This window comes from Fistularia commersonii, chromosome 31, assembly GCF_037954325.1.
Source record: "Fistularia commersonii isolate RoL2024-O1a breed Wild chromosome 31, RoL_Fcom_v1.0, whole genome shotgun sequence".
NCBI classification, from domain to species: Eukaryota; Metazoa; Chordata; class Actinopteri; order Syngnathiformes; family Fistulariidae; genus Fistularia; species Fistularia commersonii.
The window spans coordinates 9,069,506-9,085,670 of NC_141314.1; the positions used below are offsets into that span (position 1 = coordinate 9,069,506).

At 40.3% G+C, this 16,165-nt stretch overlaps 1 protein-coding gene across 3 annotated transcripts; it reads left to right on the forward strand.

Annotated features, from left to right (window-relative positions):
* The first annotated feature begins 2,151 nt into the window (after positions 1 to 2,151).
* On the forward strand, positions 2,152 to 15,261 carry anxa6 (annexin A6). Of its 3 annotated transcripts, none has more exons than XM_086178635.1 (25): positions 2,152 to 2,253; positions 3,166 to 3,222; positions 5,062 to 5,146; positions 5,278 to 5,372; positions 5,448 to 5,561; positions 5,648 to 5,738; positions 5,829 to 5,908; positions 6,030 to 6,086; positions 6,180 to 6,273; positions 6,850 to 6,945; positions 7,620 to 7,678; positions 7,765 to 7,887; positions 7,968 to 8,026; positions 8,571 to 8,649; positions 9,306 to 9,387; positions 9,482 to 9,576; positions 9,748 to 9,861; positions 10,532 to 10,622; positions 10,799 to 10,878; positions 11,060 to 11,113; positions 11,199 to 11,292; positions 11,394 to 11,489; positions 11,588 to 11,646; positions 12,419 to 12,556; positions 14,819 to 15,261. In XM_086178635.1, exons 2-25 carry the CDS (start codon positions 3,220 to 3,222, stop codon positions 14,876 to 14,878), a joined length of 1,998 nt encoding a protein of 665 aa, XP_086034761.1. In that variant the 5' UTR covers positions 2,152 to 2,253; positions 3,166 to 3,219; the 3' UTR covers positions 14,879 to 15,261. The 3 variants fall into 3 exon arrangements, with proteins under 3 accessions (XP_086034761.1, XP_086034762.1, XP_086034763.1); XM_086178636.1 differs by having other exon boundaries at positions 12,419 to 12,541; XM_086178637.1 differs by having other exon boundaries at positions 2,174 to 2,248; positions 12,419 to 12,541.
* The last annotated feature ends 904 nt before the right edge of the window (positions 15,262 to 16,165 follow it).

The window sequence follows — 16,165 nt, forward strand, 5'->3', positions numbered from 1 at the left end:
CGCAGTAATTGATTTGGGGGGAAAGACCACAACTTCTTCTGTTGATATAACCCTTGTTAGCCAGAATTTTGAAGTCAATAATGCACCGTGAACCACGTGGGCTGTGAGCACTTTGTTTTTCTACATAGCAATTTCTATCAATCCTCCTTGCACTGAAAGATGTTACTTTGCCTGGGTGTAATGCAGCTTTACATCAAAAGAGGGTAGTATAAAACACCCGCTCAGTAATAGAGGGGAAAAATGAGGCATCAGTTTCAAATTTAATAGAGAAAATATATTAAAATAATACTTAAAATAGTTATCATAGTAATACGAATATCAATAATACTCTTCTACTTCCTCTTTTCTTTTCTTTTCTTTTCTTTTCTTTTCTTTTCTTTTCTTTTCTTTTCTTTTCTTTTCTTTTCTTTTCTTTTCTTTTCTTTTCTTTTCTTTTCTTTTCCTGTGGGCTTTTCCCTTCAGGGGTCGCCAAAGCGAATCAGCCTTCTCCATCTAACCCTATTCTCCGTGACCCCAAGCACCTGAAATCCTCCAACTTCTTGATCTCCACTCCCTATATCCTCACCGTTCCACCCGAGTTCCCCTCGCTCACACACATATACTCTGTCTTTCTGCGACTAACCTTCATTCCTTTCCTTTCCAGAGCATACCTCCACCTCTCTAGATTTTCATAAACCTATTCTCTGCTTTCACGACAGATCACAATGTCATCTGCAAACACCATAGTCCATGCAGATTCCTGTTTAACCTCATCTGTTAGCCTATCCATCACCAAACAAGATGGGGCTCTTGTTTGGGGCTCCATCAGAGCTGATCCCTGATGGAGTCCCACCTCTACCTTGAACTTATCTGTTACCCCTACAGCACACCACACCACTGTTTCACAGCTAGCATACATGTCCTGTACCTGTCTAACATATTTACCACCACTACTACTACTAATAATAATAAAAATAATGTTTGGATTCATGCAGCTGGTCAGACAGCGTGAGACACCATGTTACTAAAAAGCAAAAATAAAGTCAATCATTAGCTGTTGGAGTCATGCCTATGATATGTCAGGGACTGTTGACAGATGTGTTTTCTAAAAATGATTGCGAATGGATGGAGTATCACTCAAATAAGGCTTTTGTACCTCATTTCAACTTATCTTGACTCAGCTTCACTGCTGCCAGTTTCTCACAAATACCCCATTACACATTAAACAAAACTAAAACATATTACCTCCCAATGAGGTTGTTAATATAAGAATCTATTTTTTCATTATTTGGACAAGTAATTTTCACATTTCTGACTCAAAAGTTTACAACAGTTTGAGTTTGCAAAAATACTGTTTTTTTTTTCAAGAAAAAAACATTCCTACCTCTGTAAAACTAGAGAATAAGTGGACGTTCTTTCTTTCTCCATTGTTACCTATCTATCTATCTATCTATCTATCTATCTATCTATCTATCTATCTATCTATCTATCTATCTATCAAGGTTTCTAATATCGTATGGTAGATTTGTTCCATACCTATCATTCATACTTTAGAGTTTCGAACACTGATCCATGCTTGGAGAATCAGGAGAAAACACTTTTTAGCTTAAAATTTTTAAATTTAAAAGTTATCACAGGGGACAGAGACTATTAAGAAAACTTAATATTATCTTGACATTTAGCCCTCTGTGTTTGTCATGCTGAAATGGAGACAAGTTTTCCTCCCTCTGTACCCCTTTACTGGAAGAGACATTTGGCATGACAGAAATAGAGCAGGACACACACAAACACACACACACACACACACACACACACACACACACACACACACACACACACACAAACTGAAATCCCAGGTGTCCAAACATAGCATTGTTCCCGTGGAAGGATAACATGATAATTCAAAGTCAAATGCATTTGAATTTTCAGAATTTGGCTGCATATTTTGACTCATAAATAAAAACAACAAGGAACATTTGAGATTTAATTTTCAAACTATACCCAAGCGTATTGTCATCAAAATTGAATTAAAAATGCCAAATTTGAAAATTGATATTTCTGCCTCATCTGTCGTTGCAAATGCTCAAGAACTCCCAGGTTTTATCGCGAGATTTGAAATAAAATTGACGCGTACGGTGTCTCGTTCGGCGTGAGCGCCGCAGTCATTGCGTCACAGGGGGGGACGCGTAACTGGCCGGCCGAGCGAGAGCGACCGCCCGGGGAGGGAGACACAGCACAGACTGCGGGACCGCCGATTCCTCTTGCGACCGTAAGGTAAGCCGCCGTGAGTCTTCTTCACCCGAGAAGTTCCCGGGTGTCAAAAAAAAAACAAACAAACAAAAAAAAAAACACAATGACGACATTAAAACGCCGAAAACGTCATTACTTCGAGGTGTCAATCAAAGTGTCAACTCCCTCCTCGAGACGGCAGAACTGCCTCTGCTAGCATGAATATGTATGTAGCATGTTTTAGCCGATGTGACCAAAGTTAGCAGTTTTGGAGTTGTTGTTTGTTTTAAGAATTAGAAGTTTGCTTCACATATCCAGGCGCTGGGACGCGCCCCTGGCCTCCAATCTGACGTGGAGTTTAAGTGTGAACCGGGATGGCTATTTTTGGAGAGAGAGAGAGAGAGAGAGAGACCTTCTGTCTTAAATAGAGCATTATTTAAGCAATGAATGGATTTTTGTATTCTCTCTTGCTCTTTCTTTGCAAAGCTCTGTGGCTCTAGTTCAAATGTGTGCCCTCTTCACTTCACAAGTCGATATAATATATGGATTTTTATTCTAAATTCACAAAACAATCAGTGGGAAGAGGTTTGCAGAAAGCTCCTGTAAGCTGTAAGCTCACATTCTTTACTTTACTCAAAGACTCTCGTGTATGAGTGTGAGGGGCCTTTGCCAGTGCTTCTATGGAAAATGTGACTGGATTGTCTCACTGCCAAGAGGATTTTCTTTTTTCTTTGCTCTCCCCTTCAGTTCAGCTCACTGTCTTAAACACTTGAGAGACCAGGTTCAATTCATTCAAGAAATCCTTCTTGTTCTGTGTCTCTGGAAGACGAGTTTCTGCAAAATGGAGGGGGGATGACACTGTTTAACACAGGCGGGGATGTTCTGCAGTGTTCCTCATCAGCAATTCTCTCTCTCTCTCTCTTTTCTCTCTTTCTCTCTCTCTCTCTCTCTCCTTAGGCTCAGAGTTATTGATTCTCACACAGGGTTGAATCAGAAGACCAAATACAGAAAATGGTAAGTGTACAAAATGTGGCTTATATGGCAACGCAAGTATGAGGGGTTATTGTGCCACACAGCCAGGAGGATCCTGTGTCTGTGGGACGTGGAAGGGTTTTGTCCAGCACTGAATGAGGTGCGGACAGAGGGAAGGTCAATTTTCTGCCTTCGGCCATCAAGTGAATCCTCCCTGTCAAAGCAGCAGTGTAAAGTATCAAGGTTTATCTTGTTGTTGTGACTCAGGGTCAGTGACTATGCAGAATTATCAGAGTCACGACTTAATGCTCTGTCACTGCGATCAGCTAAGGGACTGAATTGACTGAATTGCATCCATGCAGTGGAAGAAAGTAGTGCCACCCAGCATTAAATGAGGATACTGTTTTAGTTGGCACCATGAATCCACAGTAGGGCTTTTCAACAAAAAGCCAACCATAAGGAATGCAATTATTTCTGTTAACATTCTGTCGCTAAGGGGTTGTTTGTGTGGTCCTGTTGCTATGCTGAAGCTGTCCAGCTGTCGTGAAGAGTGATAGTAGGTGTGGTGAAACGGTCCATGTGCATTGGCTTTTTTTTTCCTTTTTGGCTGACTGCCTTAATGCAGTAGCAGCTGTAGTTGGTCTTTTGGTATATATGTAGTATGATCAGGCATTTTTTACTATGGCTGTCTTAGCTTCTCACAACTTAACGGAATAAATATGAAGGGCCTTCGTAGAGCTTTTATTTTTATTTTTCCTTGCACAAAGCTGTTTTTTTTTCTTTCTCATCCCATTTGGGTTTGTTGATAAAATTGTGTCATGTGACTTTCTACCTGTGCTTCCATATTTGAAACAGCTACAAAGGGAGCTTTTTTGTTGGGAACCCGACTCCCTAATGATCAAACACACCCACTATCCTGCCAATTTCACGCCCACATTCTGCACATGTCCCAGCTACACACACACACACACACACACACGCAGGCACGCACGCACGCACGCACGCACACACACACACACACACACACACACACACACAAACACACGTCAACAGGTGCAAGTGCTCAGCTGTCATAATGGCCGTCTTGGCTTCATGTCATCTCCTGGTCTCAAGCTGCCCACCATTCCAGCCCAGCTAGTTTCTATCTTTCATGAAAGCTATGTTAGGAAGAAGGTTTGAAGTACTGGAGCTGCTAAAATATATTGTTGTATATTGCAGAAAACTCCAGGCAACTTGAACAAGAACGAATACTCCCCAATTATTGGGAAATTATGAGGACAATCTTATATAAGACTGCATTGGCCTGACGGTGATTGATATATGTCCCTGTAAGTAAAAAATTGTAAAGCCAAAACAAATCTTAATAAATAAAAAAATTATGAACGAAATAATCCAAAAATCACCAACTCCTTCCCTGAAGAGCAACGAGATATTAAAAGAATGTAAAGAATAGTAAACAAAGGGAAAATTTGAAGAAACTAGCAAGAAATAATCTCAAATCAGGAAATAAATTGATATACAGCTACCTGAAATGCATGGAAGTTTAAGGTATCGGAAAATGTATCTAAAATTAAAGTAATATATATTTGTAAGGCCATTTCAGCAGATGTGGTCTCATATGTCTTCAATTTAAAAGAATGCAGTATTTGTTGGAAAGTTGAATTAAGATGTGCCTCCTTTTGCCGTAGACTTGTTCACTTCAGTTATGACGTGTGTGCTATGGTTAAACTTACCAAAAAAATATCCTCAGCAAAGTGATGTTGAAAAGCAGACTTCTGTGGAGCTCGAGTTTTTGATTTTCCCATCTGACCTAGCAATTTGTGTTTTCTTGCAGTTTTTTTCAACCTTACAGCACAGATTCACTGTTCTTTGCCTTCTCAGGTGTTCAGAGGCACAATAGCAGCGGCTCCAGACTTCAACCCCAGCGCGGATGCCGAGGCTCTTTACAATGCTATGAAAGGCATTGGTGAGTTTCTAACACCATCTTCCTCAGTAACCGCCAAAATGTTGAGGAAAGGAAGTTTAGCCAGTGGTGTTGACAGATTTTTCTATTTCTGACATGTCGCTCTCATGCTGACTGTTAAATGTGACCCTCAGGCAGTGATAAAGAAGCCATCTTGGACCTGGTCACCTCCCGAAGCAACGCGCAGAGACAGGAAGTGATTGCAGCATACAAGTGCAGCTTTGGAAAGGTATCATTAGCTCTGTCATATTTATAAATTACTGCACATAATTACTGATCTGATGCCGAATCTGATTCCACACAGGACCTGATTGAAGATCTGAAATATGAGCTGACGGGCAAATTTGAGCGTCTCATTGTGAGTCTTATGCGAACCCCAGCCTACCATGATGCAAAAGAAGTCAAAGATGCAGTGAAAGTAAGAGAACTGCACACCAATTCTCTTGCTTCAGTCACCTTTAGTGAAAGAGAACCCACCTTCAGCTCTGTGCCCTCTCTTTCAAGGGAGCTGGGACGAATGAGAGATGCTTGATTGAAATTCTAGCATCCAGAAACAACAGGCAGATGCATGAGATGGTTGCCGCCTACAAGGATGGTGAGGCTGGTTTTTCTTCCGAATGAACACAAATAAAGATTATTTTTCCACATCTCTTGACATGCTACTTCGATGTCTGTGTGTCACCAGCCTATGGCAGTGACATTGAGGAAGATATAACAGCAGACACCTCGGGTCACTTCAAGAAGATGCTGGTTGTTTTACTTCAGGTCAGCTGAGTTGCAGTAGGAATCTGACCGGTCACTAACACTGATTCTTATTTCTACAGTGGCTTCAGTGTTTTCCAGGATTTTATTTTTGCTCGTTGTCATCGTATTATCCGTGTTCCAGGGGACCAGAGATGAATCGGGAGTTGTGAACGCAGATCTGGTGCAGCAGGACGCACAAGTGAGAGTTTGCTCAAATATTCCCAGTAGAAATGTGCAACACATATGGGCTTTATGAACTCTTCTCATCCTGTGCTTCCTGACATCTGCGTAGGACCTGTTTGACGCTGGAGAAGCACAGTGGGGGACGGATGAAGCCAAATTCATCATGATACTGGGAAGTCGCAGCGTGACCCATCTCCACATGGGTGAGAACAGGAACAATTTGAACAGAAGTGTGGCAGTTGAACAGTGACTTGCTCTTTGACCCTCTCTTAATATCTCCCGGGACTTGACAGTACTGCGATACTGATACAGTAAAAGTATGAAACAATTTATAGACATTCACTTTCAATAAACCTCTGAAATAAGTTTAAGAAAAGAAAACATTTTCAAACTGACAATAAAGTTTCTCTTATACAGTAGCTCTCAAACATTTATGGCTTTTTTTATCATCAATTCGTATAGATTTGCTCGGGGTTCGTGCTCAAAAATATACTGTATATTCCTTACAGCAAGGTTTCCTATGTTGTATAGAAAAGAACAATATGGCAGTGTTTGGAGTGTATGGATTTTGAATTTGGCTGTTGAGATTTGGGGAAAAATGGCTTTTTATTTTATATACATATTTATATATGCTTTTTGTATTCTCCCATTTGACTCCAGTATGTTGTTTAATCTTGTGTAAAGAACTTTTCTGCATACAAACCCAACACGCCAACACTCAGATTAGACTAAGGAATATGAGTGAACTGTTTCCAATGGTGGTTTTTATTGATTTTTAGTATTTGATGCGTACGAGAAGATTTCAGAGATGTCTATCGAGGACAGCATAAAGAATGAACTCTCTGGAGACTTTGAGAGGCTGATGCTCGCTGTGGGTAAGAAACACATTTACATCACATTGACCACCTGAAGAAGCTGATTGTATAACAACAACTGATGATGTAAGAACTGTTGAAGGGAGGTAACCAGTACTTTTTTTCTTGGTAGTAATTGAAGTAATTTGTATGTAGTCATTTATTATATAATGATTGCTATTACATAAATAGCTGGCTGAAAATATAATGAATAACTGAAATTCTGTAACATTTTTGCTTCACTAGTTTATTCTTTTATGGGTAAGAAGTTGTTTAAGTGTTTGGTCAAGTGTCTTATTACATTCTTCAAATAAATTTATATTTAAGAGACACACGCATCCATCTTCATTACCGACTACCTGACAGTGTATTATGTCCCCAAATTATAATTGTGTAATTTATATGAATACAGCCATGAAAGGTAAATACAATGTGTTAAACTAAAACGTTATTAATTCACTTGATGAGACAGCAATTTTAATGAGGTTTAGATTTGATATAATGAGGATACATTTTTAGAAGTGCTCCCTTTTATTTGTCACTCAAAAGGATAAGGAAAGAAGGCAGTGATGGAGATGACCACAAAGTGTGTGTGTGCTTTTCTCAGGTTTTCACAACCTTAAGAGCAAGAAAAACCTTTACCCTGATTGAGATTTATCATACCTGTTGTAATAGATGTGTGCTTTTCTTTGCAGTCCAGTGCATCAGGAGTGTCCCTATGTTCTTTGCCAAACGCCTTTACAAATCTATGAAGGTAAACGGAGTTGGAAACACTTGGAAGTACTTGTTCTTGTCACAGGATTATTATCCCCAAAATGTGTCCCTTTGCTTCGGTTTCAGGGTCTCGGCACCGCTGACAACACCTTGATCAGAATCATGATCTCCCGCTCTGAAATAGACATGTTAGACATTCGTGAATGTTTCCGTCTCCGATATGAAAAGTCACTTTATAATATGATCAAGGTAAACAATTGAAGTTTTCTCCAGGAGAGCACTTTTAAAGAGAGAGAACTTTTACACATTGCTGTTTTTGTTTCAAATAGGATGATACATCAGGGGATTACAAGAGGACTCTTCTTAATCTTTGCGGTGGAGATGATGAGTAAGTTACTCAGCTGTTGCAGGCAACACAAATAACCAGATGGGGGCAATAGAGCTCTAGCTTTGGGCCAGGTTATTAATCGTGGAAGGTAAATTTTAAATAATATTTGGACCATTTCTTTTATTTATTTATTTATTTGTTTGTTTGTCTATTTATTTGTATTAATTACTTTCAGTCACATTGGATTTATTGCGAATGTTTTAATTTTAAAAATGTGATTTTGAAACTAAACTAATAATGGAATTCCCACAAAATTAATAAAGTTGTGTACAACAGGGTCAATAATGGTTGACTACTTATTTCATTTTTAAAAATGATCTCAGGATCCCATTGTCTGTGCTTTGTCAGTGGGAGCTCTTCTTAACAGGGAGGATAACCCTCAAAAAGTTAAAACTTTAAATCTTAAAACTTTATGAGAGATCATTTGACATTACCGCAGACTCGAGTAGCTCTGTTTATCTCACAGTGATTTCAGTGAACCCTTTACCTTGCAAGGTTAAGACTTTGCTGAGTCTGCTCTGTTGTGTTAAACCGATCATTACAGTTTAGCTGGAGAGTTCTTTCCTGAAGCTGCTCAGATAGCCTACAAGATGTGGGAATTAAGTGCCATGACCAGAGTCCAGGTTCGGCTCTTTCCTGCTGCCACTCGATCGGCCATTGCATGTTTTGCCTGGCAGTGATGTGCATCTTCACTACCTTGTTTCTTGCAGTCACATCAAATTCTCCCGATAACACCCCCAAGTGTGTGTGCCTAGCAAAGCTGTTTTCCAACTATGGATCGAATAATATTGCTGTTCATGCAGGAAGAAATCTTTTTTTGTGAATATTATCTCTCTAAACATCTGACTGCTCTGCTTTGCCCCCTGATGTAATGAATGTGAGAGAGATTTTTTTCAGCATTTTGTTTGACAAAGACTGTCTTACTAATGCTTTATGTAACAGTCATTCTTCAGCTTGCCCACCCACAGTTTCATTGTTGGCGGTGTCATAGCCTTTAACCCAGAGGCCATGTTCGCCCTCAAATGTCAGGATTATTTCCATAAATATTAGTGTGCTGCTTTTGAAATACAATAGAAGCAAAACACTCTTTGGACAAATGGCCATCATATGGCATATAATTTTGCATGGTTTGCTTACCTTTGCATGTTCAGTGCTTTTCTACTAGTATGAATCTAAACTGTCATACATTAAAAACAATCATTTGTTAACGTGTGTTTGTGTGTGTGTGTACACGAATGCTGAATGTGGTTGTTGCAAATGTGTCATTCCTTTACTGCAGCTGAGGCCAACTCTTCGCCCTGCACCAAATTTTGACCCGGCAGCTGATGCACAAGCACTGAGAAAAGCCATGAAGGGATTCGGTGTGCAAACTTATTTTGAAATACAAAAAAGAAGGCATTAACTGTTGCGGCATATTTACAGAACTAAACTTAGATAACCCCTATCTCCTTACAGGAACGGATGAAGATGCAATCATTGAAATCGTTGCAAAGAGAAGCAACTCACAGCGGCAAGAGATCAGACAAACCTTCAAGTCTCTCCTTGGAAGGGTGAGAGAAGCTTGTCTTTGATTTCACAAACAGACAAGTTGAAACACAAACAAATATCTATTTTGCACACATTCACCTTATTTATTTCAACACTTCAAACTATTTGAATCCCTATTTGTGCTTTGCCTCAGAGGTTTATTACAACAACACGCGTGTTTGATCTCTCTGCAGGATCTGATGAAGGATCTGAAGTCTGAACTGTCAAAGAACCTGGAGAGGTTGATCATTGGGCTCATGCTGACCCCTGCTGAGTTTGATGCCAAAATGATGAGGAAAGCCATGGAGGTGAAGTAGTGTAATAATTGGATTAACTGTGTTTCTGAAGATCGAATTCAACCCATAAAATGGGTCGAATAAAAATACTGGCATAAAACCTTTAATAATATCTCAAAGATATTCTGTTATTACACTTGGAAAATCCCCCAGTGATCCATGGAGAAGTTTTTAAATGACATTCTGAATGATCCCATTCCTTTATTGTTAAAAGTGGTTGATTACGATTTGTAGCGAAGCTCCTTATAAAAAAAAAAAAAAAGAAATAGTATTGTTTTTTGTTCTCTTTTTTTAAAAGTGGTGGGAATGTTTGCCATTGGGGTTTATATATGACATACAGTCACATAGAAGCATTTGGATGTGAACATTTTTAAAAGCTTCCAAAAAAAGAAAAAAAAAAAAAAAGTTCTGCAAAGCTCTGGCTATTTTATATTTGTTGATCACAAAAAAGTACATTTTTTTAAATGATTGATATACACACTAACTAAAGTTAGTATTTATATGTCGAATGTCATACTTTATTAGACAGCCAGCAGTTGAGCCAGACTACTGCTGAATGAATTCACAACACAGGAGAATGATCAACATGGAGTGTGTACAGATGTTGTCCTGCTCACATTGCATTTGTATTTTATTTAGATTTGAGGTGCTACAGTTATGTGAGTCATCTGTCTATTTACAGGGGGCCGGGACAGATGAGCACGCTCTGATCGAGATCCTGGTCACCAGGAGCAATGCAGAAATACACGCCATGAACACTGCTTATCAGGATGGTCAGTTTGTACCAGCAACATCTTAAATGATTGTTGTAGTTGTCCCGCGCGTAAAAATGAAATAAGAAATCTGTCCCGCCTGTCGAAATAATTGCCTGCCCCTGTCTTAAACAATAGTTTCTTGTTCAGTTTTAAATTCAACATCAACCAAATCACAATGACTCCATGCTTCACAGCTTACAAGAAGTCCATGGAGGAAGCCATTCAGTCTGACACGTCAGGCACTTTCTGCCGCATCCTTGTTTCTCTGGTGCAGGTATGGACCACTATTGAGAACAATAATCCACCGTAAAATAGCTGTCTCATTGTGGATAGCAGCAGAGAAGTGAAAGAAAACCCAAGCTTTGGTTTTGAAAGTTCTTACAGTGCAAGATTTAACGAGATAGTGAAGTCAAGCGTAGCATCTAGAGTCGTGTAACATTTGTCACGTTGCTTAGGGTGCAAGAGAAGAGGGACCCGCGGATGTAGAAAGAGCAGATGCAGATGCCCAGGTAATTTCCTGATGACCGATTGCCTATTGAAACCTTTTTCCTATCATTTGCTTTGCCTGACCATTGCTTTCCCCCAACTGAACAGGAACTTGCTAATGCCTGCAATGCCGAGTCTGATGACATGGAGATGAAGTTCATGAGCATTCTTTGCACCAGGAGCTTCCCTCATCTCAGACGAGGTAAATGTCAAGCTAGATCCTGTAACCACTCTAAATAGTGTGCCACTAGTTTTAAATCACAAAATATGTCTTGTGTTTGTAATAAACGCTCTTTCCATTAGTCTTTCAGGAGTTTGTGCGATACAGCAATAAGGACATTGAGCAGATTATCAAGAAAGAAATGTCAGGAGATGTAAAAAACACCTTTTTCGCCATAGGTAGTCCTTGACTTCAACCTTCAGCTTTATAATATCAACTACACCATCAGCCGTGGAACTTGTCCTCAGTCCTCTCTCACTACCTCTTTCTATTGCAGTTCGCAGTGTAAAGAACCAACCATCTTACTTTGCGGACCGTTTGTACAAGGCAATGAAGGTATTTGGGCAATTTGTTGGCCACAAACAGGCCAATAGAAACGTCCCATTCTGTTGTTATGACAAGTCAGACACCAACACCCCACAAACCTGTCCCATCAAATCAACACTTTTCAATAAAACAAAATGGATAGGGAACAGCACGACAGGCAAAAAATGTTTTTATGCCTCTTTCTATAAAAGGTATGGCAACAATAATGACTGTGATATCTCAAGACCACTAGAGAGAATTTTTTTTTTTTTTTTTTCCAATTTGTCACAAACATCCACATTGATTCAACTATGAACAGATTAGACTTTGAGGAGGCCAGGTTCAGTGACCCAGTGGCGTTTTGTCATAACTCAGAAAAACCATACAATGATTGACACACATGCTTGTTTAATTGGAAAAATATTACAAATGAGAGAGTGTGTGATATATTGAGCAAAACTGCCCTTCATTATATTTTGCTCTTTCAGAGTCTTCAATGAATGACTCTGGGATTTCAAATCCTTACTCGGTAGCACCGTTTTATTTTATTTCAGGGTGAAAAAATTCCTTTTAAAATAAATCTGATGCATTTTCTTTAAGTTTTTTCTTAATTGCGTCACACAATGTCATAGTGTCAAAAGCCAAATAGAGCTAGAGATGAGGTCCATTTATGTCGACACCTCAGTCAATACAGCTTTTCTGTTTTCTCCCATGTTTTTCTTGCTATAATATTTCTTGGTGCTCTCAGATAATTTTGGCTACTGTCTGTTTGATTTCATATATCTAATAAACCCTTCTACAGGGTCTCGGCACAGATGACCGAGCGCTGATTCGCATCATGGTGTCCCGGAGCGAGATCGATCTCTTCAACATTCGTAAAGAGTTTAAAGAAACGCACGATGCATCACTGCATGAATTCATCCAGGTAGAAACAATGATCGTAAGTCAAAGTCCTCGTCCACTAACACTTCTGGGTGACGTGTTTCCTTCTCACCTGTGTGTCTCTCTGTTGTTAGATGGCATGACTATGTGTTGTGCACTGGTGTGGCGATGACTGTGATCGCTTCCTGCAGTATACAATGTGTCTGTGGCTGTTGCACAGCTGTTAAGGAATTTCCCCTGTATGCTTAACTTCCTCTCTCTATTTACTGTGTGATTGGATGACTCTCACAGAGGGAGGAAGTACACAGTACCAGTTCTAACTTACGGTTACAACCCGCTTTGGCTTGGTCAGAAATATTTTGAAATGATGAAAGACACTGTTTCATTAATTAGTAGTGTGCATGTGCACTATTAACTGATGGCTCTAAACTCTTTTTGGCTCCTTTTTGCAAAACTAAAAAACTGGTTATTTGTGAGCTTTTAGGTCCAGCAGTATGAATCTTTATATCAGCATGTTGTTTGTCCTTGTCATCTCTTGTTATGTCATGCTATGCTAACCAGATGTTGCCAGTAAATGAGGTTGTGCCGAGAAAACCGCAACAGTCTCACTGTCACGATTGAGAGGAAAAAAAAAAGCGTAATTACAGAAAGTCAAATTGCCCCAGGGATACCCTAAACCGGTTGACAAACACTGGAGGTACCAGCCAGCACGAAACGAAAACCATGGCTTGGGAAAAATGAGGCGATGTTAATGTGAAAGACTTTTAAGTGGCCTTGAAAAGGTTCTTTGAAGCTGTCAGGAGCAACTCGGGAAAGGGAAAGAGGGTTTGTTGACAGGGGGACATGATAAGCCAGTGGAAGGAACACTTAGAGGAAGTTCTAAACTAAATTACTGTGGCCTTTCTGGAGGACGCACAGCTGGAGTACCGCCATTCTTAACAAAACCTCATCCAATTCCTTCGTGGCTGTCCCTGAGGTTGTTTAAAAGTTCCCCACTAGCAATGCCAGTGTGGATCACGTTTATCCAGAGATGAGAAAAGATACTGTCGGTCTACCTTTGCTGAAATGCCATCTTTGTCATGCACGGGTTGCACCTGCAGACCAGTGGTCTAGGACCAGAGTGCTGCTTCCTCTCCAGGACGAAGAATATTCCAGCTGCTTTTTCAAAAGATTGATTTAGGTGCTTCAATTCAGATTTTGCCCTGGTCCTGAAGGAGAGGGTAGTAACTGCTACTCACCCACATGGGGCTTCAGGAGGGATCATAGGTTTTGACTCATTTTGTGAATGAGTTTTTTTTTGAAGTTGATACAGCGAGGTCGGATATGTTTTCAGGGAGTGCGGGCCTCACCAGGGCTCTCTTTTGTCCCAGATTCTGCTGACGGTTTTGATGTTTAAAGTCTCGAGAAGCATCTGGTATCATATCCCTGCTTTTTTGGGGATGATGCGGTCAAATCTACATCATAACCTCCATCGAAGCCCCGAGGCGGTCAGCGACTGTAAAGCTGCCAGGGTGACATTCAGCACCTCCCAGCCCATGATTCTCTCTTGAAGAATGTGTAATACACCCTCTGTGCTGGAAGGAGTTGTTTCCCCAAGCAAAGAACATGAAGTAGGATAGAGTCACGTTTAGGAATGAAGGTTACACGGGGTGCAAGTTTGACAGGCGGATCAAAGGGGTGTCAGCGGGACTGCCATGATGAAGAAGGAGATGCGCTGGAAGGCAAAGCTGTCAGTGTGGCCAAAGATTCACCTTTAATCACAGGCGCTGGATAGTGGCTGAAGGACGAGGTCACAGAGAGCCGCAGCTGAAATAAGCCTCCAACAAAATGTGTCCGGGCTTCGCCGTAGGCTCAGAGATAGTTTCTTGAACAAGGAGTCACCTCAGTGGTTCAAGATCTGGGTGACAATCCTTACCAGGTTGCCTCGCACTAGAAGTGTTTCAGAGCATGCCCCGTTCCAGAATATGCTCAATGTATTGTCACTCTTTCTTGCCATTTGAATATTTTAGGATCCCGGTCTTCTGCCAGGCAGTCATGACCAGATAAGTAGGTGGAAATGCTTGAATGGATAGGTGGATGAGCAATCAACACTGCAAAACTCTAAATGCAAATTTGTATCACACCTGCTGTATCACCTTGTCTTTTGTTGCTTTCACGTGTTTTTTTTTTTCCTGTCCTCTAAATGAGCTTCAGCCTTCTTTGTAACAATGTCTTGCAGTGAAAAATAAATTCACGATAAAATTTGAACCAACCGATAGCACCCCTGAACACGAGAGCTACATTTTTCACCAACGCTCCTTGTTTTTTCATCCCTGTCCAGGGGGACACCTCGGGAGATTACCGTAAAACCCTGCTGGTGCTCTGTGGAGGGGAAGATTAACGATGCCTCGGCCGTGCAACTCTGCTCAAAGAAATCAGTCACAAGCCACAAACACCAAATCACAGAGGAAAACTTAAGGTGGTCAAAGTCAGCATCTAAAGTCAGCGTCTTTAAATGCTGCTGCTCTTTTGCCAAACTACTATGACCCTTCAGCCTTCTCAGAAAGTATTGTACTCACTCATATGATCATCCTGTCAGACAGCATGACGTGTTTTTTTTTTTTGTTTTTTTTTTTACAATCACGTAACATCGAGATACTCACAATACTCTAGAAAGGTGCTTTGAATAAACAGCATACCACCAACGGAGTGCAATCCATCCAATAATCACTGTGATCCTCGGGTACAATCAACGCCTAAATAAAAAAAAAAAATAATGGGAAATTTCATGTCCGCTTCTTTTTATTTATCATCATCATTAATATGTAAAAAATAAATCTTGTACACTGCATGTGTCATGGGTAACCTGTCTCTGTTTGCATTTGGCAGGGCTGCTAGATGAGGTAACTTTCCAGGTCGCCGCTGGGCTCGAAGGGCGGTAATTAAAATATTCAATCAAACAACTCCCCATCTAATTTGTAGCCTCCAGTACTTGACAAACCTCACTTAACCCCATATTTATTCCAACTACTCTCTACCGTCATATTTCAATGTGCCGCGACGAGGCAAGTGCATTTGTTCTTGAAAGAAAAAAGAGGGCGGCTGTCTGATGTTTGGGGTAACCTATTTGCTGTTCACTGTCTCAGATCAATGCGTATGTGTTAGTGCAGCTGTTGCAGTCCATCTTTGAGTTAAAAGAGAAAAAAGAAGAAGAAGAAAAAAAGCTGTGCGGTAAGGAAATCCCCTGCAGTACACCAAAATCCTAGGCAACAAATAGTCTGCAGAAGCTGGTCACACTCTGGTATTAATGGCACACCCAAGCTTGCATTGGCTCATGATCTTGCAAGATCATAATTATTTGATAGCTTTTATTGACCACTGTTGATATCAAAATATACATGCCCTTGTATTTCCCGATTTGATAACCAGGGAACTTTTTTTTTTCACTGTGGTGAGCGTTAAGAGCAGCTTGCAACACACGAATTAAACCAATTGCCTTGCAGGCTGTCACGTACTCACACATATTTAAGCTTCTTCAGATGATTTCCTGCTTATTCAGTATTATGATAGCATCTTATATGTAAAATAAGCGGTGCATGTATATAGATGAGCACATACAAGAAAAAAAAAAATTTAACTGCACATTCTTTCCTGGTTATCTCTACTAGTTGGGATCTATTCTTAAGTG

What these genes read in the sequence shown, in the direction of transcription:
- anxa6 (XM_086178635.1), top strand. An exon ending in GAGGCTGATGCTCGCTGTGG is followed by an intron (nt 6,946 to 7,619) that starts GTAAGAAACACA and finishes TTTTCTTTGCAG; the next exon opens with TCCAGTGCATCAGGAGTGTC. An exon ending in GTGCCATGACCAGAGTCCAG is followed by an intron (nt 8,650 to 9,305) that starts GTTCGGCTCTTT and finishes CCTTTACTGCAG; the next exon opens with CTGAGGCCAACTCTTCGCCC.